Source organism: Pygocentrus nattereri, chromosome 19 (genome assembly GCF_015220715.1).
Source record: "Pygocentrus nattereri isolate fPygNat1 chromosome 19, fPygNat1.pri, whole genome shotgun sequence".
In the NCBI taxonomy this organism is placed as follows: domain Eukaryota; kingdom Metazoa; phylum Chordata; class Actinopteri; order Characiformes; family Serrasalmidae; genus Pygocentrus; species Pygocentrus nattereri.
The window spans coordinates 14,985,609-15,011,448 of record NC_051229.1 but is presented as its reverse complement, the minus strand read 5'-3'; the positions used below and the strand labels follow the sequence as shown (position 1 = coordinate 15,011,448).

Below are 25,840 nucleotides of genomic sequence, written 5' to 3'. Positions count from 1 at the left end.
TACGTTAAAACACAATAAATAAATAGAAACTGTGCAAATTTAATCGTATTTAATAAGTGTGCTCTTTGCAGAGGATGTATTTATGTACTTACTTTCCCTTAGAAAAGCAACTACATATGTAATTTGACTGTACTTTTGTATACTACTATAAAGTCAAATTCAGAAAATAACACATTTCAAGACTTATTCAAGGCTCTTTTATTTTAGGAAATGTCATTCAATTCTTTGAAAAAAATGACACTGATAAAGCTGGTGGACTGCAGGTCACAACAGTTTAACATCTCACCATGTCAGCATGTCACAAGTCAAATTATGGTGGCTTGTTATATTGTTATATTCATGTCACATGTCAAGCAGAAGTACAATGAATGGAGTGACAATAACACTGTTGTATGATGAAATCAAGAGAAAGCAGTTGAGGAATGTTAAGTCACCTGTTGACTTGCTGAAGTGATTAGACACTGCCCCATTTGCCATCAGCCCCCACTATGAGCCACTCTTACATGAACACAAAAAGTAGACCACTTTGTACATAATGACACTGACAAATTTAAGGAATAAAACATGCCATATATATACCGATAATTTTATTTTCTTCATACTTGCATATTCAGATGGTTTGGTGCCATTTAACTACATCATTCCAGGAGCAACACAGAGTATTTTCCTGCCCTAACAGATCCATTGGAAAGTCCTAACATTTGGCTTATAGGAATGTTTTAGCTTTTTTTTATCTGCTGCATCTGTATCGTGCTGTTAATCACCACAGACATATTTTGACATATTTTCCTCTTTGCTCTAAAATAACAGAAAACCAACTTGACTCTGAACTCACCTACAATAGAAACCATTGAACAGTGGCTGAACTCTGTGAATAAAGGTTTGAAATCCATGTACAACAAATATTTAAAACAACAAAGAATATAAACACGAGAGAATGTCTTACCACTCTCACTTTCCCCACAACTCCACTTTCCCTACAATATCTTTGAAATCAATGCCTACATCACAAGGCTTGTAACAAATTACCACAAATTCTTAACAAATGAACAAATAGTCCCCATCTCTGAATTATGTGGATTTACAGATTAATGTCCAAATACTTTGATGAAAACTGCAGAATGAAAGTGTTCTACAAAAACATACTACAGCATCTGTCTGTATTGATGCAGTATTTCCTTAAATTACTGAACAGTGATCCTTTTAAAGGGGAATACCACTGACTTATTCAAAACCTCTGCCTAATTCAGTCACTGAGATGTAAATAAATTCATCTACAGTGGTTTAATGTGAAATGGTGAATTGTAGAGAATCGTATCAACTTGTATTTCTCTACAGTGGTGGTAATAAAAAACCAGGGGTCACCGTGTCTACAACACAAATAGTTTTATTAACTGTTCAAAATGACCAGTGAAACTAGCAGTGTCTGAGTTTTTATAGATAATGCTGATTATGTTAAAAGTATAGGTTTTCTTTCCTTACAACAGCCTGTATGGAAATTTAGAAAAACTGGTAGAATTCAGGGGTGCACCGATACCACTTTTTCCTGTTTGAATCTGTTGCTAAAACTGATACCCGATCTTTAAATATCTGTGGATACAGAATGTCAATATTAACTCTACTTAAACTAACTAGCTTAAATAAAAACTTATTTCTGTTCATTTTCTATATCTAATTAGTATTTACAAACATACAATTAGTAAAACCCTATTTAACAACTGAAATAAAGTGAAAACATTTTTTGCGCAAAACACTAAAAAATAAAAGTGAACCATACATATATAGATAAACCTGTGGCACATACACATGAGCACGCAGCAGTTCGTCTGGCTCAGCAAAAACAAAGCTGAATGCTCATTCAGACCTGAATTTCTCATTTCTCTCAGTCATCAAAGTCTCATTCATGTGCCCTGTACACTGGCACTACATCTATGAGCAACACGCTCTGCTGGAGTTTGTGCATATTACAGTAATCAGTATTACAGTATCAGCAGAAGCTGTTTTTAGCTGATTTCTCAGCTTGACAGAAGCACCAGACTGCGAGACCACGGTGTTTTCAGATACAGCTGACTTACCAATACAAATACAGACAGACTAAGGCGCACCACAGGTGGGACTAGTGGACACAATAAGTATATCACTCACTGCTATTGTGTTCCTTGAAATACTGGTGTTACAGATTTTCTATCTACAGGTGTGCATGCATGTCAGTGAGTAGAGCATGTGTCTGCAATTTCTTGTTTTATGGTATCAGTATTCTCTTTTTGCCAATACTCATACAGTGTTTAAGTGCAAGTATTGGCACTGACACCGATATGGTATCAGTGCAACCCTAGAAGAATTCCCCTTTAAAGTAATTTAAACTGTTTGAAACACAGCCTTGGGGGCTTTACCATCTCTGTCCACTGTGGAGGCGTACATGTCTTAGGCAGTTATCCTGTCTGGAGAACATTTTACCACAGAGTTGGCAGTGGTACGGTTTCTCTCCCGTATGGATTCGCTTGTGCGTTATCAGTCGGGTCCTCTGTGTAAAGCCTTTCCCGCATTCCTCACAACGGAAAGGCTTTGAGCCAACATGGCTTGCTGGCGCTCTTCCCCGCAGAGGAAGCATGTTTGCTAGTGGGTGAGCGTTGGTAGGTAAGTGTGTTTGTGGGCGATGAACTGTACCGAATGAATGTCTAGGCTTTGTGTTCACGTTTGGTGGTGAGTGGGAGGAGTTTTGACCTTGTTGTCTTTGTGGTGTCACATGATTTAAAGTGTTACCTAGCTGCCCATACTGAGCATCATTTGATAATGTTCCACCTTCATAACACACCTCTCTCTCCATTCTAACATGTGTAGGACCAAAGGAGTCGATGGGTTTATTGGCAATGCTCTCAGAGTTCTGAGGAACCTTCATTGCAGGTTCTATACATTGTTCTGTTGGAACCTGTTGGTATTGCTCTAACCCAGTACAGCCACCAGGCACACCAAAATCATCTGCTGCATCATCTTCAACAGGGGACCACAGCTGAGCATCTCTCTGGTCCGTCTTATCGTCAGATGCAGCGTCTGGCTGCACCATCCTGTAATCCGCTCTTGGCAGGTTGAGCTCCTGATCCACAAGCTCCTCCACTTGCTCAATCTTCATTTCAAATTCCAGACCGCTAAACTCATCTTCATCACATGCCTGGTCCTGTTGTTTGCTTGGCTTTGTTGCATAAGCCTGAGCTGCATTTGGCTCTTCCACTATGTTTTGCAAAGGTGGTGCCATTTTGTGAGACAATTGTGGTTTCTCTTCTTTGAGTTCTTGCACTAAAGTCGTATTAAATATTTGAAGATGACTTCCAGGTGAGGATCCCTTTCTGTGGGCCACTGAATCTCCTAGATGAAAAGAGAAAGGTTGGCTATGATTAAATGATCATTGTGGGGTAATTCTAAAAAGAAGACTACAAAGAAGCTTTAATGTTTATAGGTTAATGTACTAATGAATGACCTAGGAACACTACACTTACTGGTCAGAAATAATGTCTCATGCCAAGAGAACAGAACTGAAAATGTATCTGCGTATTTAGCCTACAACAGTTTAGCTCCACCCATTCACACTGAAGTTATAAGGAGTGTCATTTCAGTCTTAAGCATATATTCAGACAGGATTCATTTCCCATGGGGACATAGAGTAATGGCATTTATTACTGGTGTTTCTCAATGAAGTCTGAATCCACCAGGTCAGTCATTTTTTTTTATACACTGCATGCTCCTGCATAAAGAAAGATTGTGCTGCATTGTAGCAACTATAAAACAAACTGTACAAATAACTCCAGCTTACATGTAAATGACATGCTGTGTGAACTAACATGTCTGTAAAATTCAAGATTATATCATGTGCAAGTTGAACTTTGGAGGCACTCAAAGAAGCACTTACTTGTGTTCTCTATGGCTCAAATATGATATGCATTGTCCTGTCTCAAGTGCATGACACTGAACAATACAGCATGCAAAATGATGGAAATTTGATGATGGGGATTTTATGTGACGACTTTGACTGTAAATTCCCAATCATTATGCAAATGACACATTGCTTTTACCTAGGACAGCACCATAGATTGAAAGGCCAAATAAAATAACAATTAACGTGTTTTTGCATGTTTTCTACACGTGAATCTTTCATAAACAGATGACCTGTGGTAAAACTGCATTAGTCTACCTCCCCATGTGAAACTAGTGCCACCTGAATACAAAAACAGCCTTCCAAGTGATCCAGAGGATGAAAAATTATCTTGTAAAAGTGAATCATAGCTAGTCTGGGTATGTAGCACCACACAAACGTCATAAATGGAGCTCAGAAAAGATGTGATAAAGACTCATCACATTTTGTAATACAGATAAACTAAGCTACTGTCTGTCCCATACGATAATCTTACTGAATAAGCACTTTTCCCACTTCCTTCTACTGTAGTCAGTGCACATACGCACTTCAACGTCTTGCAATATACATTCTTTATGTTTACATTTATATCTGCTGCTCAGTTTTCTCACCTGCACATATTGTATTTCTGTATCTCAGTACTTCAGTAAAGATTCTGATCCTATAAAAAAAAACATTACTGTTTATGCATGATTGGGGAATTCTTCTAGCACCCAGTCATGGACTGCTTATGACAAGTATGGCCAGTAAGGGGAGAAAAAACTGAGACTGATGATATATATAGAGCCATTTGATGATTTACTAATGGGATCTACAAGTGTCCTACGGGAAACTAGTGGTTTTCAATGCTAACTATAAGGCCAATGGTCTTTTTCAACAGGGCTAGCCTGCTTTTCAAACAGCACATACTGTACTAAACGTCACGTCAAATTAGTACATCACCAGTGGTGGTTCTGTCGTTTTGAAAATAGCTTCCTATGCGGTGCAGTAACGTTAGTAACAGACTGAGACACAGCCAATGATTTTTTAAACACTGACCTGTCTCCGTCATTTCAGCCATTTCGACCTGAACTCCGATTGAGCATCGGTCAGGAGCAGCCTGCGCTTTCTTCAGCTCTTTCTCGGTGACCTGTAGACGTTTCTTCAGCCCTTCTATCTCCTCCTCTCTCCGCTTTATCTCCAGATGTAAAACAACACTGTCGTCCTGAATGAGCTGACTGATTTCTGCCACCGCTGCTTTCGTCAACACGTCCATTATCGCAGATATCTGCGTCTGTAACACGACTGCGGAGGCCATCTCGACTATTTAAAGACACGGTTCGTAAACACTATCGAGCTGCTGCTGTAAAATCCCCATCCACGATTCCTCTGAGCCTCATGTGTGACATTAACATCACAGCTTGTTTATAACTGTAGAGAAACGACACAGGAGCCACGACAGCTCACGTGATATCCGACACATTTGGATCATGGGAAAAACCCCGCCAAAATACAAGCTTTGCACGGTCTATTTTGAGGATTTGTTTAAAAACATTGAGGATTGACGATAAAGAAAAACGTTAAACTAAACTGTGTGAAACTACAGAGTTACACACTATCTATGAGAGTAGTGAATCTCATACAGGATTTCTTATTTTGTCCTCTAATAGGACAATATTTTGTCCTGTCTTTTAAAAGTCCCCTATATTATATTATACGTATTTCCGTATAAGAACATATAATAATAAATTAATAACGCCTGCTTTTGTTTTTTTTATGTGAAAATGTTTTTAAAATATATTTCTATATATTGCATTGATATATAATAATATGTTAATAATGGCAGCCTTTATTATATATTTTTATATATGTGATTTGTATATTACATGACTATTTTATTAATACTATTTTATATTACAGCTTTGCAGCAAAATTATATATATATATATATATATATATATATATATATATATATATATTTGTACATATGAAAATTTAATAATACATTCATATGACTTTTATCTTTTATTAATTGTCAGGTCACAGCTTTTTTACAAAAATATGAATATGTGTAACTTATATTTCTTGATTAAATGTGTTAGCAGTCATCTAAGTACTACATAGAGAAAGACTGCAAATCTTTTTATAAAGTTTTTTGTCTGGAGTTTGGCTGTTTCCTTTTTTCCAGCTAGAATTAAAGTTGAGTATATGGGTAAATCACTGTACTCTAATGTCAGGAGCACCCACATCCTACATTTCAACTCATGACATTTATGTAGTTTTGTGCACAAAGTAGTCATTTTAGGATTTTTTTTACATGACCATGTTCCAACCTCTTTTTTCCATTTGAGTTATACAGGCTGACTTTTTGTTACTGTGCATTAAAGACATATACACTATATTTCTCACTTTAAATTCTCATGGAGCCTTGTGATTCTCATGAAGTTGGTATTTGGAATAATCTATGAAAACATTTCAGATACGGATTATGACGTTTTTATGGTGGTGTTTCATGACAAATGGGGGTGCTAAAGCGACTGGCTCCAATGCCATCTTTCTATTTGTCTTTCACTTCATTCCAGCCACATAATACTGTTTAAATACAAATATACAAAATACTGTTTAAGCAAATACTTAACCTAACTATTACATACATGTATGCTTTGACTTTTGGCCATGCCAGAGTTTAGCAAAGACATTTCTTCATCAATGACAATTACAAAATAATGCTGAAATACAGTATGGACATGATATACACCACAGTAGCCTTTAAAAACAATTGTCATTCACTAACACTTTCTAAAACTCATTCAGCTGGAATCACTTGTGAAAGACACTACTCAATCAGACAAACATACATGACAAGCCGCAGAAATTACTCAGAAAAGACAGTTCAGACCAAATCTTTGCAAAACAAATAACCATATTGCTCTAAAATAAGGCATGAGTGACAAGCATATTTCATTTTGACCACCAAAATTAAAAAGCTTGCCAATAATGAGCATTAGATTTAGGTTTGAGAATAACTGGATCCTAATTCACATTTACACAATTTTCCAAGACATGTTTGAAGCCAATGCAGCTAAGAAGCCAATGCCGCTAAGAAGCATTGTGCACTACGCCTGCCAAAATCATCACACATTTCCCCTAAACTGTATCAAGTGCTGGACCAGGGTCAGAAAAACATTCAATGTGATCTGCATTTGGGAGTGCAGCAAAACAGAGAATATTTGAAATTTTCTTTCTGGCCTTTTCCTCTGAATATATTACTTTAACAACCACATACAATGGAGGAAATCATTATTTGATGCCTCGCTGATTTCGTAAGTTTGCCCACTGATAAAAAAATTAATAGTCTATAATTTTAGTGGTAGGATTATTTTAACAGTGAGAGATAGAATTTCGAAAAGAAAATCCAGAAAATCACTTTGTAGAAAGTATGTAAACTGATTTGCATTTCATTGCGTGAAATAAGTATTTGATCCCCTAGCAAAACAAGATTTAGTGCTTGCTGGCAAAACCCTTGTTGGCAAGCACAGACGGCGAGTTGAGTTGATGCCAAAGAGCTCGATCTTGGTCTCATCTGACCACAGGACCTTCTCCCAAGCACTCTCTAAATCATTCAGGTGTTCATTGGCAGACTTCACACAGACCTGCACATGTGCCTTTTTGAGCAGGGGGACCTTGCGGGCACAGCAGGATTTTAATCCATTACGGCGTAGTGTGTTACCAATGGTTTTCTTGGTGACTGTGGTCCCAGCTGTCTTGAGATCATTAACAAGCTCCTCCTGTGTAGGCTGATTTCTCACCTTTCTCATGATCATTGATACCCCACGAGGTGAGATCTTGCGTGGAGCCCCAGGCCAAGGTCGATTGATGGTCATTTTGTGTTTCTTCCATTTTCGAACAATTGCACCAACAGTTGTCTCCTTCTCACCCAGCTTCTTGCTTATGGTTTTGTAGCCCATTCCAGCCTTGTGCAGGTCTACAATCTTGTCCCTGACATCCTTAGACAGCTCTTTGGTCTTGACCATGGTGGCGAGGTTGTAGTCTGATTGATTGATCCTGTGGACAGGTGTCTTTTATACAGGTGACAAGTTGAGACGGGCGTCTTTAATGCGGGTGACGAATTGAAATTAGGAATATCTAACTGGTCTGTGGGAGCCAGAACTCTTAATGGTTGGTAGGGGATCAAATACTTATTTCCCTCAATGAAATGCAAATCAATTTATATATTTTCTATAATGTGATTTTCTAGATTTTCTTTTTGACATTCTATCTCTCACTGTTAAAACAAACCTACCATTAAAATTACAGACTGTTCATTTCTTTGTCAGGGGGAAAATTACATAATCAGCGAGGGATCAAATAATTATTTCCTCCACTATATCTGTACATTTCCAGAATCCATCCAGAATTCTTCCAGCTCTGGAAATGGATGCTTTAAAAGCATTACAATGATTTGACTTTGTATGTTGGAGTTTTGTAGCGAATCCTTCAGTAAAAACCCCTGGACTTGTACTGCTAGCCTCGATTAATTAACACCGTGGTTAGGCTACTGCTTGTTTTCACAGACAATGATGTGTCTATTCCTTCCCGAAGACCTCTCAAAAGAAGTCCCACCTATTGCCAATCAAAATGTATATACACATACATATATTCAGACACTGTATATCATTTGGTCCTTCATCAGCTGTACAGGTGCTCATGTTTCTGGCAGTTGTCATGTCTGGAGAACATTTTCCCACAAATCCTGCAGCGGAACGTGTGCAGCAGCGCACTGCTCTGCTTGAGTGAGAAAGTCTTTCCTACACTGCTCAAATCCACTAGAATAGTCAGATTCTCTAAAGTCTTGGTGGCTCCTATTTTGTGCCTTGTGTACCGGTGACACCCAAAGCTGAGAGCTACCTGAATCTGTCTGGTTTGCAGAAATAACAAGGTTTTGCTCTGCAGTCCTCCTGGTGAATTCCGTCTGGCTGCATCCATCCTGTTTAGGCTCTTCCACCTGTTCGATCTTCACGTCAAATTCCAGATTTTCATCTAAATCCAGGATGCGATATTCTCTGTAAGGTAGAGGTTGTACAGGCCGCTCTGCAAAAAAAATTATTTTCAGGAGACAAACTGACCATGTCCAAACACATCTACAACAATAACATGAAAAAGCAGCTGAATGCACTGTTTAACAATTCATCATTACAAATATCTCTATTGCCTAAGCTCAAAGAATGACTTCTGTAATTGATGGAACAATTCAGAGCAATTACAGTAAACAAGAAAATAAGCCAAAATAATAATAATAATAATATTGAAATGCAAAAAAAATTAAAAAATAAAAATACCAGGGAAGGATTATTATCACTATTGTTATTATTCAAAGAATTATAAGAAGAAAACACGGAAAACACACAAAAGTAAAAAGTACAATACAAATAATACTCATAACAGTAATTATACATCAATATATTATTAGTGATATTACTATTATTGTTATTAGAATAAAATAAAAAGATGATCAATGTAGTATTAATAATAATAATTATTATTATTATCTATTGTTATTATTACAATATGGAAATGTATTATAAAGACATGGCTTCACGTGTTTGAGGGAAATATTACTCTTATTGATACTTTTATGTTGTTTTTTAATGACTTTTTTTTTAATAATAATAATAGAATAATATAGAATAATAATAATATAATATAATATATTATATTATAATACAAATGCTTTATACGAAAAATCCTTAATCCTAAAAGTCCTAGGTTTTGAGGTTTGGACCTGAACAGCGACTGGGAATTTATCAGGCTTCAATGCGGCTTTAATGCTGTGCAGCTCCTCCTCAGTGGTCTGGAGGCGAACCGGCTCTGCATCTCCTCCTCTCTGCGCTTCAGCTCCAGCTGTAACACCGCCGCGTCCTCGGGAATCCATGGTTTTCGTCTTGGTCCAGTATGTCGGTCTGTTGTTGATCAGTATTTCTGTGGAATGTGTGTTTTACTAGTTTTACTGTCTCTGTCGGCCACAAAGAGTCACAGCGCTGCCTCCAGCACGAAGCACTGTTTGTTAATGAGGCAAATGACACAGCATACACTACCGCCACCTGCTGGATACTAACTGTATCTGCACAGACTCTGTGATATCGACATTTTAATGCATATTTAACGTTTATTTATTGAACTTAACATATTGGCATAAATATAACAAAACATAATTGCACATTTATCATATATATATATAAAAACATTAAAAAAAAAATTTCCCCAAATTGTTAAGCCAATACATAATAGAAATTGTGTATGGAAATTTGAGGAAAAAATATCATATTTAGTTTGTCCCCATAAAAGATGCTGTAAAATACATAATAAGGTAAGGCGTTGTTCTGGTAAAAAAGTCAGTGTAACTGTGTCTTTTGCTGTCAATTAAAAGTACTAAAATGTGAGAAATTTAATATTTTTCTAAAAAGCTCATAGAGGACATCCATGTATTGCCTAAAAATTGCTTACCCATATGCTGAAATCAAAGATCAACTAGGGTTATTTATTTTATTCTTATATTTTATAGACAACTTCTAATCCATCAAACAGAAATCAGTTTATGGTAAACATTTTTGGATATGTGGTGCTAACACTGCAGCTACATGTTTTGCTGTCCCTTCTATGCTGTAGACTGGGGTTCAATCCCCCACCTGGACAAGTGCCCTAAACTGTACCAATAAGAGTCCTTGGGCAAGACTCCTAATGTTAACTTCGCCTACATGTGTAAAATGATTTGTAAGCAATTGTAAGTCACTCTGGATAAGAGTGTCAGCCAAATGTATTCATTAACAATAAACATGCACAGCTGTTCAGTTAGAAAATATATTGACTGATAATCTGCATCAATAAATCCTTATTTTAATATCAATTCGCAGAAATATCTGTCAGTGTCATTGAAATAGCAGCTCCCAATAAAAGCATTCATGTTCCTGAGTGGAACACCTGTCCGAAGCACTGGTCACAAAGGCTGGTTGTGGAGATCTTGACTACAATCTGCCACACCTGCTTCTCCTGTAGTGCTTGATTGGCTGGTTCAGATGCATTAGTGTTGTGTAAGGGGCAGCATGTTAGAGGCAGAACTAAACTGCAGGAAAGCAGATCTCGAGGAGGGTTGGTAAAGATCCACCCCATTGTGGAAGGATGCGAGTCTGAATCAGACACAAGTAAACAGTGAAGTAAAATCAGACTTTACAAATGAGTAAAATTCAACAAAAATATTATTTATGTAATGATATTTACATGACTGGGGTCCTCTCTGTGTGGAGTTTGCATGTTCTCCCTGTGTCTGCGTGGGTTTCCTCTGGGTTCTCCGGTTTCTTCCCACAGTCCAAAGACATGCAGTCAGGACAATTGGACTAAATTGCCCCTAGGTGTGAATGTGTGAGTGACTGTCTATGTCTGTCTGTCTGTCGGCCCTGCGATGGACTGGCGACCTGTCCAGGGTGTATCCTGCCTTTCGCCCGAAGACTGCTGGGATAGGCTCCAGCACCCACACAAAGAATTGATCAAACTAAGCTCCTGAACCTGCAGCAGACACTGTACACTGATATTTGTGACACCTTCTTCAGTTTTAGTTTTGATACCTTAAACTGGATTTCTCTTAAAGATACATCTCGACAAAAATGGTAGGATGGACAGGGACAATTTCATCATTCTTCTCCAGAATAACCAAATAACATACAAACAGAAGATGAACCCTCTGATATAGTTTATCGACTCAAATCATCAACAATCTAATGAAACTTGAGTGATTATAAGTTAGGTTTAGGGTTAAGTTTGAAGTAAGAGAAAAGCACTGTTACTTCTATAATAAAGGTGGCATTGTTCATAATATAGCCTTATTTCTTGCATATTATAAGAAAATCATGAAAATAACATTTTTGGAATGAAACCCTTCTTACATCCTACCTGTTTTTCTTTCTTTGTTTTCAAATAAACACCGGTTCAGTAATCTTTCAGTAATTATTTCAGTAATCTAAGAGAATCAATGACTGCTGCCACACATTCATTTCAAGCTGGCCCAATAATGACCAGGGTGCCTTTTTTATTGCACTCATGGAATACTGTTCAGAACAGTTGTGTGAAAAACTGACTGTATATCAACTCACATCAATATCAACATAACAGATTAAATAATCCAGCTAAACATACTGCAAAAAAGACAAGGGCAACATCCAATATTTTTCTTTTCCGAGGTCGACTTAAATTTCTATACGTTTGACATTCATAAGTCATATATGGTTACTCAGTGCCAACCTCCCTTTATCAATTTAAACTCTTCAATCGGCTATTTTTGCTACTGTGCCTTTGTGATACATGTAAATGACCTCTTCTCTGATTGTGCCTCATTCAGAAATTAGCCAAGTCCTCATAGGAAATTGTTCACTCATGTATCTGAAATAAACAGCCACACTAACATTTCAAGAACATTTTAAATTACTGGTGAAATCTGACAAAAAAAAACACCACACATAGTTTGTAGAGTTCAAATAATCTCAAATAAGATGTGCTTTTCTAGGTGGTTTTGGCTGCTACACATGCAGACTTTTTCCCAAATTAATGGCACTTTTTAAAGACAGGACGTTCCACAGTATAGCCACCATGTGCGTTCCAAGCTATCCCATTCATTTTTCAACCAAATGGACCACCTCCTCCTAAATCAGTTTGGACAAACACTTTTTATAACTTCAATGCGAGTGGGCAGGGCTAAATTTGGCTGAAAAGGCAGATACACAAATGAATTTGTTTTTGCCATGTTGCAAAATTAATAATTAAAAAAAAAATGCAGCTTAAACCAAATTCAGGCTAGATGCGTTTTACCAGAAGGGGTCTGGTAATGTTACCTGTTTAAGACTCAACTGGTTGGTTCGTATGGGATAAAGTATCTGTGTAATTTCCCCGAACTGTTTTAAATAGCCCAGTTCAAAACATTTGCTGGATGTTCACTTCAGCATTAAGACTAGAATTAAATGGATCCAGTGATATCATTTCACTTAACAAATGCTGCCCAACATAACAGAAATCACTCTGCCTTCAAATATATCATTTTCCTTGCTTTCTGATTAGAACATTTGTGAACTGTGAATTGAACTGTGAACATTGAACTGTGAAAATGACTCACAGTCTGCAAAATAGCACAGATACCGATGTCTCTTACCACAAATTGTCATTACATTATCATGGATTCAAACAGGACTGCTATTGCTGAAAGAGCTCGGAGTGTAACCAATTATAGAAGATAATTTGCTCTGTAATTATTATGTAGCAGACTACAGACATGGTAAATCTGTTCTGGATTAAAATGATAATAATTATATTTTTTTATTAAATTTTCATATTACAGTATCTCCCCAGATAAGTTATCTAGCCTGAACAGGGTTTTAGTTCCCATATATGGACTGTAATGACGGAAAATGGCACTTCTTAAAACGTTAATGCTTACATGTTACATCAAATTCTTTTATATCAAAATGTGGTTGTTTTCCACAATATGGGCCCTTTTACCCAAAGCAATAATAATTTGGTAAGTGCAACTGAATACCCACACAGTTACCTTTAAGTCCCTTCAAATAAAGGTCTGAAGTGCAACTAAACGCTAATAACGTTTCAGGAGCAAGCTATACAAATTCTTTGAATGATGCAAAAAACATTTTCCACTGATAATTAAAACAAAAGACATCACTGAAAACTATACCTCCAAAAAAGCAACTGAGTATCTGTCCACATAAATGAAGTTGAACTACAAAGACTTTGTATACCAAAAGTCAGGGCAGCAGTGACAATTTAACTGCCACCCCAGCCCTCCTGAACGGTATCCAAGTGTCAAACAGCAGGACCATAAAAACAAATGAAAGACTCAAGTATAAATCGATGCGCAGTTTGAACAGGGAGCCTTACTGCGCAAGTGTGCTTTCCGGAATGTATCCCTACACACCTGTGAGGATCTCAGTCCACACACCTCACAGGCATAATCTGGGGCGGCGTGATTCAGCATGTGTTTTTTATATTGAGACAAGTTGGGGAAACGTCTAGGGCAAAAGCTACAGCTATACGGCTTCTCACCAGTGTGCACTCTCTCATGATTATTCATCTGACTTTGCCCTATAAATGTCATTCCGCAAATCTTGCACTTTATTTCACTTTTCTTGAGATGAAATTTCGCATGGGCCTGCAGTTTTGTCTTGCTAGGAAACTGCCTTGGACACTTGGGGCAAACTATCCAGCTTCTTGGTTTTTGTTGTAGTCTTTTATCAGCCTGGTCCTTCTGACTGTTTTTCAGTGGTAGATGTTCTTCTGTCTTGGATAAAAACTCATCTTGAAGTTTGTTTTTCAATGGATCTGGTCCATGTACATGATTTTCTTGGCCATCTAAAATGGACTTGGCTTCCCCAAAAGGTACAAGTAATGGGTCTAGAATTTTTCTAGGCCTTCCTCTCCTATTTGTCTGTAATCCCATTTTTGATGTGCTCTGCGATTCAGCTGTAGACAATTTATGATTTAATGAGGTCTGATTGTGACTGAGCTGTGTGGCCTGCAGCTTATTTGCATTTTCCTTTTTTATTTGTGCTTTTTTCAGTTGTTCTTGAGCTGAGAATATTTTGGAACTTTTTAAGCTAACTGAGACCTTTGCTTTCCTGGGTCTTCCTCTCCCCCTTTTTGAAACCTTGCCACCAGGATCAGCTAGCTGTTTTCTAGGTCGTCCTCTGCCTCTTTTCTGAGTTGTCTCATGTGGGGCTCTCTCCTCCTTGTGTGCAGGTGCTTCCTGGTGTGTTGTCTCTGTGTGGCATGTGCTCTCATCCTTCTGGATTAGCTGTGAATAAGTGTCATCCTCCTCAGGAGGCAGTTCAAACTCAATACAATTCTCAACTTCAATCTCCTCAACAGGTGCTGCAAAAGAGAAAATATTACATATTTTAACTACTATACTGCATGATATATACTCATTTAATTACAGATGATACATGTGATGAATCACATATGCACATGGTCACTATATTAGGTACATTATTAGGTATAGGTATTTGTTTGTTTTTACATTCATTGTCCGTTTTTTTTGTGATTCAACGATTTAGACTATAGTCCATTTGTTTCTCTGTAATTTGTTAGGCCTTCTTTAATAATCAGGATCCCCACAGAACCAACTCTGAGAAGGCATTATTCATATGATGGATCATTCTTAGGACTGCAGTGAAACTGACAGGCAATGAAAAAACTTGCATAAGCAATGAAAAAACTGGCAATGAATGTAGATAATCTAATAAAGTGACCAATGTGTACACTTTTCTCATTCTGAGTCTGAGATTTGATTTAGCTTTTGATATTTCATGTGGCAAAATGTCTTAATCATACAGAGCTGTAAATATATACGGTTTTAAACTGCTGAATTAGTTCAGTGTGGTCCCACAGTGTTATGATCCACAAAAACTCAATGAATTAACAGAGACAGTAATAAGCTAAGTATACAAAATCATCATGTATTGGGTAATTTCTTTTAGGAGGTAACTGTCCCAGAATTTAACCCTTAAATTCCTGAAAATTATACTTTTTTGCATTAAAAATATCTTTTGGTTTCTTTTAAAGTTTTTGATTCAATGAGGTTCAATTCTGAATAAAAAAACATTCAAAAACTATTCAACGCTGTCTCCCGTTTTCATGTCACTACTGAAGTAAATAGCCGTGTCTCAAAGCTAAGAGATGCATCTGGAAAGGCTGCATTTCTCAGCCATTATGTCACTGAAGGCTGTTTCATTTTGTACGATCCTTTGAACGCACCTGAGAAATGCATCCTTCATTTTTGACAATCGAAGGTTGCAGTTGGTCCTTCGGTTTTTATATGTTGCAAGACCTTCAGTCTCCCAAAAGCCTTCATGTATAGCTCAAAAGGATATGAAAAATGACTTAAAAAGCATGAGTAGCGAAATATCTGTGGCACCAGAATTTGTACTGAAATGTAAAAGTGTTGCTTAGGTCAGTAAACTGTGATGCGTCAGTACAGCCTGTTCAGACCATCTCAAATGTATGTGAGTGAACGCTGAAGACAAGGCTTCGTATACCAGTGCTAGAAAGGTCTCTCTTACCTTGACTGGAACCTTAGCTTCGAGAAATGACTAGAGTTTTAGTCCTGGGGCGGGGCCTTTTTTTAGCCCCTGCATTTCACAGCAGCAAGTGAGACTGCATCCCTGTCCTGCATGGCCACACAGTGAGCAATTCTGAACTGTTGTTATTAAATGTAAAGCAAAGTCTGAAAATCTGTGTGTAACTGTAATATTATGATTTTATGTGTGCACTGTGTTTGCAGTCATGCAGTGGCTAGTGTTTCAAGTCATGCTCAAAATGAGCTATTATTCTCACTACTGAAACATCTGGTAAAGTTTCAGAGCCATCATTACTGTATTAATAGTGACCAAATGGAATGTTCAATGCTTTATTTTCATGAAATAATTATTAAATAATAACTAATATATAGGCATTCAGAAATGTAGACAAACTTACATCATTGCTTTGAATGTCCAAGTCTGAAATGTGTTTTCAACTATGACTTGCAACCAATTTGCTAAAATGATCCATATAGCTACAAAACATTGCAAAGTTACAAGTCTTAGACAATATAAAATATACAGAGTACATATTAATCTACTACTGACAGTGGTTCCCACTAAGGGCAGCTAATGAGAGACCCTCAGGCTTTTGAAAGTCTATGGTTTCCATCTATTTTTCCCATTTTACTGTATTGACCTCCTGTTGCTCAGACTGTATTCTTTGGGAGTTATCATGAAAAATCCCACTGATGGCTCTGAATCAGGTGCCATGGGAAAATACTTCATTTAATCACAAATGGTTCCTCACCATGATCCATCGTTTGGTCGTTCAGATCTGCTTCTAAATCCTGCAGCAGGTTGCTGTCAGAGTCAGGAGCTTTGTGATTTTCCTCAAGTGGGATCACAGCGTTAAAGCTGACCCCACACTGTGCGCATAAGTAAGCTGGTCTGGATGTGTCTTCATGGTTCAGTTCGGTCTCGGCCTCTTCGAGCTTCCTTCTAAGGGTGTCGATTTCCTCCTGTCTTTTATGAAGCTCTTCACTGAAAGCTTCGAAGCTGCTGTCGAAAAGTTTGATGATCTCCTCGGCAGCGGCTCTGGCTGATTTGTCCAGAATACTCGACACATGATGTTGCAGCGTTACCATACTTTGGCGTTATTTCAACCGGTCTTTGCAAAAAACACAGGTAGATTGCCTACGTTAGCAATTTAGCTAACGTCGCAGACATGTAAACATGTCACACTTTGACTGAACACTCTCTTCTAACGTGAACTGGGGATTTGTTCGGTCGCGAAATACTTGCAGCAGATTTTCGCGCGCAACACTTTGCTTTAAAGCGATAATACCGTTGGCAAGCTCGCGACTTAACGGTTAGCCACAGCTAGGTTAACAGTGGCAAACAGATTCATGAAACGTTTGGAGGTCGGGCAGCTACACAAAGCTGGTATCAGTTCTTACATTTCCTGTAAGCTTCTTCGAGTGACAGCAAAACCATATCGTGTCTGCAGAACGGCTGTTTCGACCAGAATTTATGGTAACATCCCCGGTTCGGTCGGTACGTTCAACTTATTCTTGCAGGGCGCTGTGCACGTTTTGCGATATATACATCATACGCGGCAGCGGTTCCAGCGGGGACAGTGTTTGAAGATCTGTGAATCCGCGTAGAACGATGGGAAATCTGATCTTCCTCTCTTCATAAGCGGCGTTTTGATGGGTCGCAGTCCAGCTTTGCCGCCACCTACTGAAAGCCGTGATGTTTCCTGCGCTCATTCTCGACTAATTAAAAATCGCAGTAAGATATTATAATTTTTTTTTCAGTAGGGCTGTGATATCAACCTATCGGGAAAACACAGAATACCATTAGCTAATACTGGACACCACCAGAAAGCAACATCCATTCTTAATGGTTTATCTGATTTTTTTCAGCAGGGCGCTCATGTTTGACCTCAGAGATAAGTTAAGTGATACTTTTAAGTGATACCACAACCGGGGAAATTCCACCTCCACATTTAACCCATACGTGAAGTGAAACACCACATACAGACTAGTGAATACACACACACCCTAGGGGGCAGTGAGCACACTTGCCCGGAGCAGTGGGCCGCCCTATCCACGGCACCCGGGGAGCAATTGGGGGTTAGGTGTCTTGCTCAAGGACACCTCAGTCATGGACTGTGGAGACGTGTTCTCTGGAGTGACGAATCACACTTCTCCGTCTTACATCAGATGGACAAGTCTGGGTTTGGTAGTTGCCAGGAGAACGATACTTGTCTGAAGTTTGGTGGAGGGGGGATTATGCTGTGAGGTTGTTTTTCAGGAGTTGGGCTCGGCCCCTTAGTTCCAGTGAAAGGAATTCTTAATGCTTCAGCAGACCAAGAGATTTTGGACAATTTCATGCTCCCAACTTTGTGGGAACAGTTTGGGGACGACCCCTTCCTGTTCCAACATGACTGCATACCAGTGCACAAACCAAGGTCCATAAAGACATGGATGAGTGAGTTTGGGGTGGAAGAACATGACTGGCCTACACAGAGTCCCGACCTCAACCTGATAGAACACCTTTGGGATGAATTAGAACGTCGACTTTCTCATCCAACATCAGTGTCTGACCTCATAAGAATGGTCAAAAATTGCCATAAACACAATTCTAACCCTTGTGGAAAGCCTTCCCAAAAGAGTTGAAGCTGTTATAGCTGCAAAGGGTGGGCCAACATCATATTAAACCCTATGGATTAAGAATGGGAAATCACTCAAGTTTATTTGCGTGTGAAGGCAGACGAGCGAATACTTTTGGTACTATAGTGTAGCTGAAGTGGCAATAAAGCCTGAACTTAGACTTGAACCTATTCTGGCTGGGATAATACATCCAATTTACTGCCAAAAAGTTTTAGCTATTATCAAGTAAAACCTGCAGAAAATCAAGCCAGAATCTGTTTCTGTTTTCTTTTAAATTAATTGAAATGTATATTTGTGGCAGGCTTTTGTGATTAAACTATCAAAACTATTTCTGTATTTAAGTATTTTGTCTAGTTGGATGAAATGTGTCAGTAACTATGCATTACGAATCCCTCAATATCTTTAGAACAAATCCATGACACCAAATCAACCTTTGCATAACAATTTGTATTTAAATATCAAATTAATCAAATTTTGCCAGAAAAACTACATCAATATACATACTTATGAAGTTACAATAACTCATAATTAACAAAGTTAAACTCATAACACACAGTAACACTTTTCAATTTTCAAACTTAAGGACCAGTTAATTGGCAAGTTGAATAATTATCAGGCACTCTGTCCAACAGAAAATACAAATTTGTATCAATGGACGCTTTTCTAAAAATGTGCGACACAGTTAAAGGAATAGCTCAATCAAACAGACTAACATGGTTAACAATAAATGGAAGATTGTAGCTTGGGATGTAACAGTACAATATATCGCAATAACATTCATATAAGAAAAAAATGTGTCAAATCGAGACACCATTGTATCATATCAAATCAAATTCTGAATTTTGTGCATCGCTACATCCCTAGTAGCAGCCACCAATTATGTCTATATTTGTATAATGCCAACTGGTGGTTCACCTTCATTCATTGTTTAAAAAATACTCCCAAAGATTTTCAACCTAATCTCTGTGCCCATCTGTAGAGTATGTTGTGCGTTTACTATGGACAATAACTGACACATTTACTTGAACTTAAAAATAGAAAGCATGTTGGCTTGTATACTACATACAGTACTGTGCAAAAGGCAGAGACTACCCTTCATTTATTTAATTTTCAATCAACTTGGCAAGTAAGTATAAGTTATTAATTTTTCAATGTCAAGAGAAAAGCAGAAAATATATTTAACAGAAAATTATACAGAAGTTCTTTTCAGTCGACTGGCTTTCATTTTGTTTAAGAAAACTACAGGGATATTTTTCCATACCTCCAAAATACAGTCTTAGAAGTTGGTTGTAAACCCATCCACACTCAACAATTCTAACATATGGACTCTGGGGTGGTCCTGTGATGTTCTGAGTAGACATTAAGCTTCTTTGATTTGCAGCAAGAGTGGAGCTTGATTTTCTCCTCTCTCACACAGATGAAAGCTTTAAGTACTGTTTATTTGATGGTGACATTTTGTTGGTCTACCAGGCATAGTATGGTTTATTGGAGTCCCATTTTCTCTGTATCATTTAACAATTTTTTTTAAACTTCAGTTTTGAAAACGTCTGTTTTTTTCCCCACTTACTTTCATTTACCTTTGTCCACCCTCATTCAATTTGATTTTGTATATTGAATCTCCTCAAAAATATCTTTTAAAAAACAAAACTTGCAATTAATGGCTGTTTTGTCTATGAATTAAATAAGTGAAAGGTTGTCTCTGACTCTTGCACAGTAGTGTATGTGGCACTTCCAACATTAGCCTTACCTGTCTAAACTATTATGTAAAAAAACCTGTAAACATTTTACAGAGACCAAATGCACTCTTCTTTGGTTGCCAGTCACCAGTAGGCATACGCTTCCTCTTCTGTGTGGCTGCGTTGGTGCAGTTTGAGGGAGTTTAAATGTGAGTAGGACTTGCCACACTCTTCACAACTGTAGGGCTTCTCACCAGTATGTGAGCGCTGGTGAGAGATAAGATGCGAGTTGCAATAGAAGCGCTTTCCACACTGAAGACAAGTGTACGGTCTCTCGCCTGTGTGGATGCGCTGATGGATCTTCAAGTAGAAGCGGGTGGTGAACGTTTTACCACATTGAGGGCAGCGTGAGCTTTTTTCCCCTGTTGCTGCCCCGTCGCTTCTCTGCTCGGTCACTGGAGGAACCATGTGAGCAGCTGCAATATTAGCAGACCGACCAAGTCTGTGTTGAGTGATGGCATCACATTCTGTTACTTGATGATATTGGATGATGATGTTCTCTCTTGGGCTTGGGGATATGTCCATGTTCCGCTGGCCAAGACTTGTATTAGGAGCTTCTTGTGATCCCTCTGGTCTCTGTGCCGTGTTCATGTTAAAATCTCCCACTTCAGGAGAATCCCAGACAACACCAGGTTTGGCTTCACTAGGTAGGTATGCATCACAACCTACAGAAGATATTATGTCTCAATGTACATAACAGCAACACTTACATAAGATATGAGAGAAGATATGAGTGATTTAGTGGCTAGGTGTTTTTTAGGTTCAATTTTTGTTTACTTTTATTTTGAATTTTTACTCAATTTAGTTTTTGCCAACTCTACCTAATAGCTAGGCCTTCCGAATCACATAATCCTACCAAGATGGGAGGGCAAAGGCTAGCATATGATTCCTCTGAGACATGTAAGGCATCACTACATCCTTTGAACTGCAACTAATGCAATGTAATTGAACGGCTCAATGCGCTTGGAGGAGATCATGAACTGCTAATTTCAGCATCAGTTCAGTGAAAAATCCCATTTATCCTATGGAATTTTTCTCCTTACCCCAACTGTAGTCAATCAACCAATACATGTTAAGTGTCTTAATTTGGATCTTTACATTTGAAGTGGAGCTGCAAGGCTAATGCCATGCTATTATGTATAAAATGGTCAAAACTATATTCAAAATTCAGGCTAGATAACATTGTTACATACTTACACATAAGGAAGTCTATTTGTGTTTACCTAACAACTCAATGTATTTTAAGGAAAGCATGTAAGCCTACACAATGCTAAATAATGTACATACACTTAAACCTCTTGAGCTACATTAGCCTTGTAGTTTCAGTCCAAGCTTCAGACAGTGAACATGTCTTGGCTGATTGACTACATGTGATTTTTGTATTCTTTGTGTCAAACTACTACTTTAATCTGGTTTAAGAAACTGCTTTTAATGTTCTGCCGCTGAATTCACAAAGCTCCTCATATAAGAAGCTGATGTAGGATCTGTTCCAGTCAGTAAGATCACTGTAACTAAGACATGAATCTAATCCTAAATCAAACCTACTTTTAGAAGCTTTGTGAATACAGGCCCTGACCAATATCAACATTATTCTGATCTTCACCATCTCCAGATTTGCTGGGTGAATCCCTCTCCTCTTCCCAGCAACCATGGCTCTCCTCTACCTGTGGATCTAAATAACAAGAATGATAAACAAAAAACAGTCTGGCAATGACTGACAAGAACAAAGTTATTGTTGGGAAGGCCTGTAGGTTTTCAAACAGAGGTTGAAAGTTTTGGGGGATTTGCTACAGATAAGTGGGCTGTGCTTTACCTTCTCCACTGTCCCATGGCTTCACTTCAGTCCTCTCCTCTTTGACATGAAATGGTTCTACTCCACCCTCCTGTACAAATATAAAAATATATGAGATAAATATAGAACCATCTTGAGGAAAGATAACAAAATATAAAATTATACCTTTGCATTGGAAGACTGCTGGGATGTATCTGGGTGTGTTTCTTGGTGTCCTATAGTTGGGAGAAAAGTAGATCTTTCAAGATGATGTCTTCATGATGTCTTATTATTTTGAATTTCCACAGCATTTTTAAACTTGATACCTATGTAAGCTGTTAAGATGTAAACAAAAATGTAAACAAAGCCATTCAGAGTGATTTGATGGGAAATGCTCTGTTCTAGAGAAACTTAGATGTTGGAATTATTCACAGTGGTGGTGATAGGAACGAGACATCTGAAGCATTCAATGCCTCTAAAAGCTAGCTCACAGAAAACCATTACATATAATGTTTACAAATATGCTGTCTGATGCTAGAGACACTGTTTTATGGAAGTTTTCAGATAAGGATATGGCCTGAAACATAAACATGTTTAAAATACATGCAAGGCAGAGCAATATTTCAATTATATAGCTAAACAGTCCCCAAAGAAAATCTGTGGTAAAAACAGTTTTACCATTATCAACATAATATATAAAACTCAGAAGAGCTTTACCTTCTACCACTTCGTGGCCGAGTTGCTGCCATTCCCAATCGCTTCCACTTCATTATAAAAACACTGACAGTTGACTTTGGAATATTTAGTAGCGAGGAAATTTCATGACTGGACTTGTTGCACAGTTGGCATCCTATCACAGTACCCATGCTGGAATTCACTGAGCTCCTGACCCATTCTTTGATCGGAACACCTGAATTCAAAGATTTGAATGGGTGAATGAATACTTCTGGTGAAATATAGCGTGTAAACACTACTCAAAAAAATTAAAGGGACATTTTGAAGACACATAAGATCTCAATGAGAAAAAAAATCATGCAGAATATCTTTCCTGATATGGACTGGGTAATGTGTTAGGAACAAAAGGATGCCACATCGCTTGATGAAAATGAAAATTATCACCCTACAGAGTTGAATTCAAAGACACCCAGAAAATCAAAGCGAAAAAATGATGCAGCAGGCTAGTCCATTTAGCCAAAACTCCATTGCAGCAAATCAAAATGGTGCTCAGTAGTTTGTATGGCCTCCACGTGCTTGTATGCATGCCTGACAACGTCAGGGCATGCTCCTAATGAGATGACGGATGGTGTCCTGGGGGTTCTCCTCCCAGATCTGTACCAGGACATCGCTGAGCTACTGGACAGTCTAAAGTGTACCTGGTGGCATCGGATGGACTGAAACATAATGTCCCAGAGGTGTTCTACTGGATAGGGGGCCAGTCAATGATATCAATTCCTTCATCCTCCAAGAAGTGCCTGCCAACTCTCGCCACATGAGGCCGGGCATTGTCGTGCACAAGGAGGAACTCAAGACCCACTGCACCAGCATAGGGTCTGACAACAGGTCTGACAATGGGTCCAAGGATTTCAGCCTGATACCTAATAGCAGCCAGGGTGCCGCTTCCAATATTATGGGGGTAACATTCTCTACGCCGTCTCCAGATCCTGTCATGTCTTTCACATGTGCCCAGGTGAAATCTGCTCTCATCTGTGAAAAGCACAGAATGCCAGTCGAGGATCTGCCAATTCCAGTGTTCTATGGCAAATGCCAGTCGAGCTCTGCAGTACTGGGCAGTGAACACAGGGCCTACTACTACGTCAGCCCTGCTAGAGTTCATTTTGTAGGGCTCTGGCAGTGCTCATCCTGTTCCTCCTTGCACAAAGGAGCAGATACCAGTCCTGCGGAGGAGTTAAGGACCTTCTACGGCCTTATCCAGCTCTCCTAGAGTAACTGCCTGTCTCCTGGAATCCTCCATACTCTTAAGACTGTGCTGGGAGACACAGCAAACCTTCTGGCAATGGCACGTATTGATGTGCCATCCTGCAGGAGTTGGACTACGTGTGCAACCTCTGTAGGTTACAGTTATTCATTTATTTAGAAACACAAATATACCTTCATATGTCTTCTGAGTTTTTTATGTAAATTGATGACAAAATAATTGGAGAAAATAAGTTTTCTTTGGGGACTATTTGCCCTACAACACCCTTCATGTATCCCTCCACCATGACTTGATTAAAACAAATTGATTACATTTTGTTTTATACTGAAATTACATCACTGGCGACCTGTCCAGGGTGTATCCTGCCTTCTGCCCGATGACCGCTGGCATAGGCTCCAGCACCCCCCCGCAACCCTGAGGGAGAAGCGGCTTAGAAGATGGATGGATGGATGGATGTATGAAATTATATCACAAACCAACAGTAAAACAATGTCTTAGACATTCTGTAGTTTATTTAGAACCATGTCATGTAAAAATATTCTGTGAGGGAGCTTTCAAAAGATGCTAAACTCCTCAGACGTTTGGTTCCTATCACCAACCACTGTGAAAAAATCTGACTCGGCAAGTTTTTCTAGAACAAAGCACTTCACACCAAACCACTCTGGGTGATTTTGTTGAAATGTTAACCATTTATTAATTTTTTTCGCGTATTTATTACAGAAATTTTGATAAATCAGTGGAGCTCCCGTGGTGGAGCCTACCTGGCAGTGTAGAGGTGTTGCTAACTTGAATTCCCACGGAGCGGAGGTTGGGAGGAGGATGTTGGCGGGCTGCTGCCTGGCGTGCTGACCTCAGCTCGCTCTCTGCAAACTGTAGTTTACACATGAGCGACTCGATCTCCATTTGTCTTCGCGATATCTCCGCACGTAGCAGCGCAGAGTCGTTATCGACTATTTTAGTCATCTCCACCAGCGCACATTTGGCAAACCTCTCTATTATGGACGCCAGCTGTGCGTGGACATCGACAGAAGTGGACATGGTGCTAACAAGTGTAGGTTAGTAACTACGCCTGGAAGACCTACCCCCACACAAAACACTGATTTAGTCGCTAAAACTGTAGGCTGTTGAGGAGTGTAAAACAGATCATGCCCTAATAGTCAGCCAGGTGGAAGGTGGCTGTGTTCTGTACCCAAAACACGCGATACACTCTACTGTATTATGACCATGTCTTCTGAAGGCTGGTGTTTATCACAGCGTCCAGTGAAAATGTTTACATTAGTTTCTACCAGCGGTGACCACTTCCTAGATCAGTGACGTCACTCCGCGCGTTGTCCAATAGGTCTGCAAGCGCCGATTACCGTAAAGACAGAAGTTTCATGATGATAAAGAGATTGTTTTCCAACTTTTTTTGCATAATTAAAACGATGCAAACAAAGTCATGGTTTGATGTGAAATAATTAATTGTAGAGAAATTTAGCGAGATTTCTTTATAGTGGTGGTGAACGGAACCAGGGTTCACCGTGTCTACAGCACAACTACAGCCATTTTATTTACTTTACAAAATCAAAAGTGAACCTACTTGTGTTCAGAACGGTACGTGATTATTATTGTTATTATTATTATTTTCCTCTTTTATCTTCAACTTCAATTAGAAATGAGCAAATCAGAGGGACAGTGAAGGTTTGGAGATAAAGCCAGAGAGGCCAGGTTGAGATGGTTTGGACATGTGTTGAGGAGGAATAGTGGATATATTGGGCAAAGA

General features: G+C 38.7%; 3 protein-coding genes across 3 annotated transcripts; all 3 read right to left on the bottom strand.

Moving 5' to 3' along the window:
• Nucleotides 1-174: 174 nt before the first annotated feature.
• si:dkeyp-68b7.7 (zinc finger protein with KRAB and SCAN domains 1) lies at nt 175-5,366 on the bottom strand. Its single transcript, XM_017697097.2, has 2 exons — nt 4,946-5,366; nt 175-3,363 (listed from the first exon to the last, which is right to left on the bottom strand). The coding sequence occupies exons 1-2, from the start codon at nt 5,202-5,204 to the stop codon at nt 2,390-2,392; spliced, it is 1,233 nt and encodes a 410-aa protein (XP_017552586.1). The 5' UTR covers nt 5,205-5,366; the 3' UTR covers nt 175-2,389.
• Nucleotides 5,367-11,926: 6,560 nt separating this feature from the next.
• On the bottom strand, nt 11,927-17,538 carry LOC108427144 (zinc finger protein 879-like). The gene is made up of 2 exons (XM_017697096.2): nt 16,769-17,538; nt 11,927-14,809 (listed from the first exon to the last, which is right to left on the bottom strand). Exons 1-2 carry the CDS (start codon nt 17,103-17,105, stop codon nt 13,779-13,781), a joined length of 1,368 nt encoding a protein of 455 aa, XP_017552585.1. The 5' UTR covers nt 17,106-17,538; the 3' UTR covers nt 11,927-13,778.
• A 1,525-nt stretch (nt 17,539-19,063) lies between these two features.
• si:dkeyp-68b7.5 (zinc finger protein 397) lies at nt 19,064-25,374 on the bottom strand. The gene is made up of 5 exons (XM_017697098.2): nt 24,840-25,374; nt 22,329-22,378; nt 22,185-22,254; nt 21,975-22,043; nt 19,064-21,036 (listed from the first exon to the last, which is right to left on the bottom strand). Exons 1-5 carry the CDS (start codon nt 25,114-25,116, stop codon nt 20,456-20,458), a joined length of 1,047 nt encoding a protein of 348 aa, XP_017552587.1. The 5' UTR covers nt 25,117-25,374; the 3' UTR covers nt 19,064-20,455.
• Nucleotides 25,375-25,840: the final 466 nt, after the last annotated feature.

Excerpts from the sequence above, each read along its gene's own strand:
- si:dkeyp-68b7.5 (XM_017697098.2), bottom strand. The coding sequence starts at position 25,116 with ATGTCCACTTCTGTCGATGTCCACGCACAGCTGGCGTCCATAATAGAG. Across the intron at positions 22,379-24,839 it reads CAACACCTCTACACTGCCAG|GACACCAAGAAACACACCCA; the intron begins GTAGGCTCCACC and ends TCCCAACTATAG. Across the intron at positions 21,037-21,974 it reads ACCCAGCAAATCTGGAGATG|GTTGTGATGCATACCTACCT; the intron begins GTGAAGATCAGA and ends TATCTTCTGTAG.
- LOC108427144 (XM_017697096.2), bottom strand. The coding sequence starts at position 17,105 with ATGGTAACGCTGCAACATCATGTGTCGAGTATTCTGGACAAATCAGCC. Across the intron at positions 14,810-16,768 it reads CGACCAAACGATGGATCATG|CACCTGTTGAGGAGATTGAA; the intron begins GTGAGGAACCAT and ends TCTCTTTTGCAG.
- si:dkeyp-68b7.7 (XM_017697097.2), bottom strand. The coding sequence starts at position 5,204 with ATGGCCTCCGCAGTCGTGTTACAGACGCAGATATCTGCGATAATGGAC. Across the intron at positions 3,364-4,945 it reads GGCTGAAATGACGGAGACAG|GAGATTCAGTGGCCCACAGA; the intron begins GTCAGTGTTTAA and ends CTTTTCATCTAG.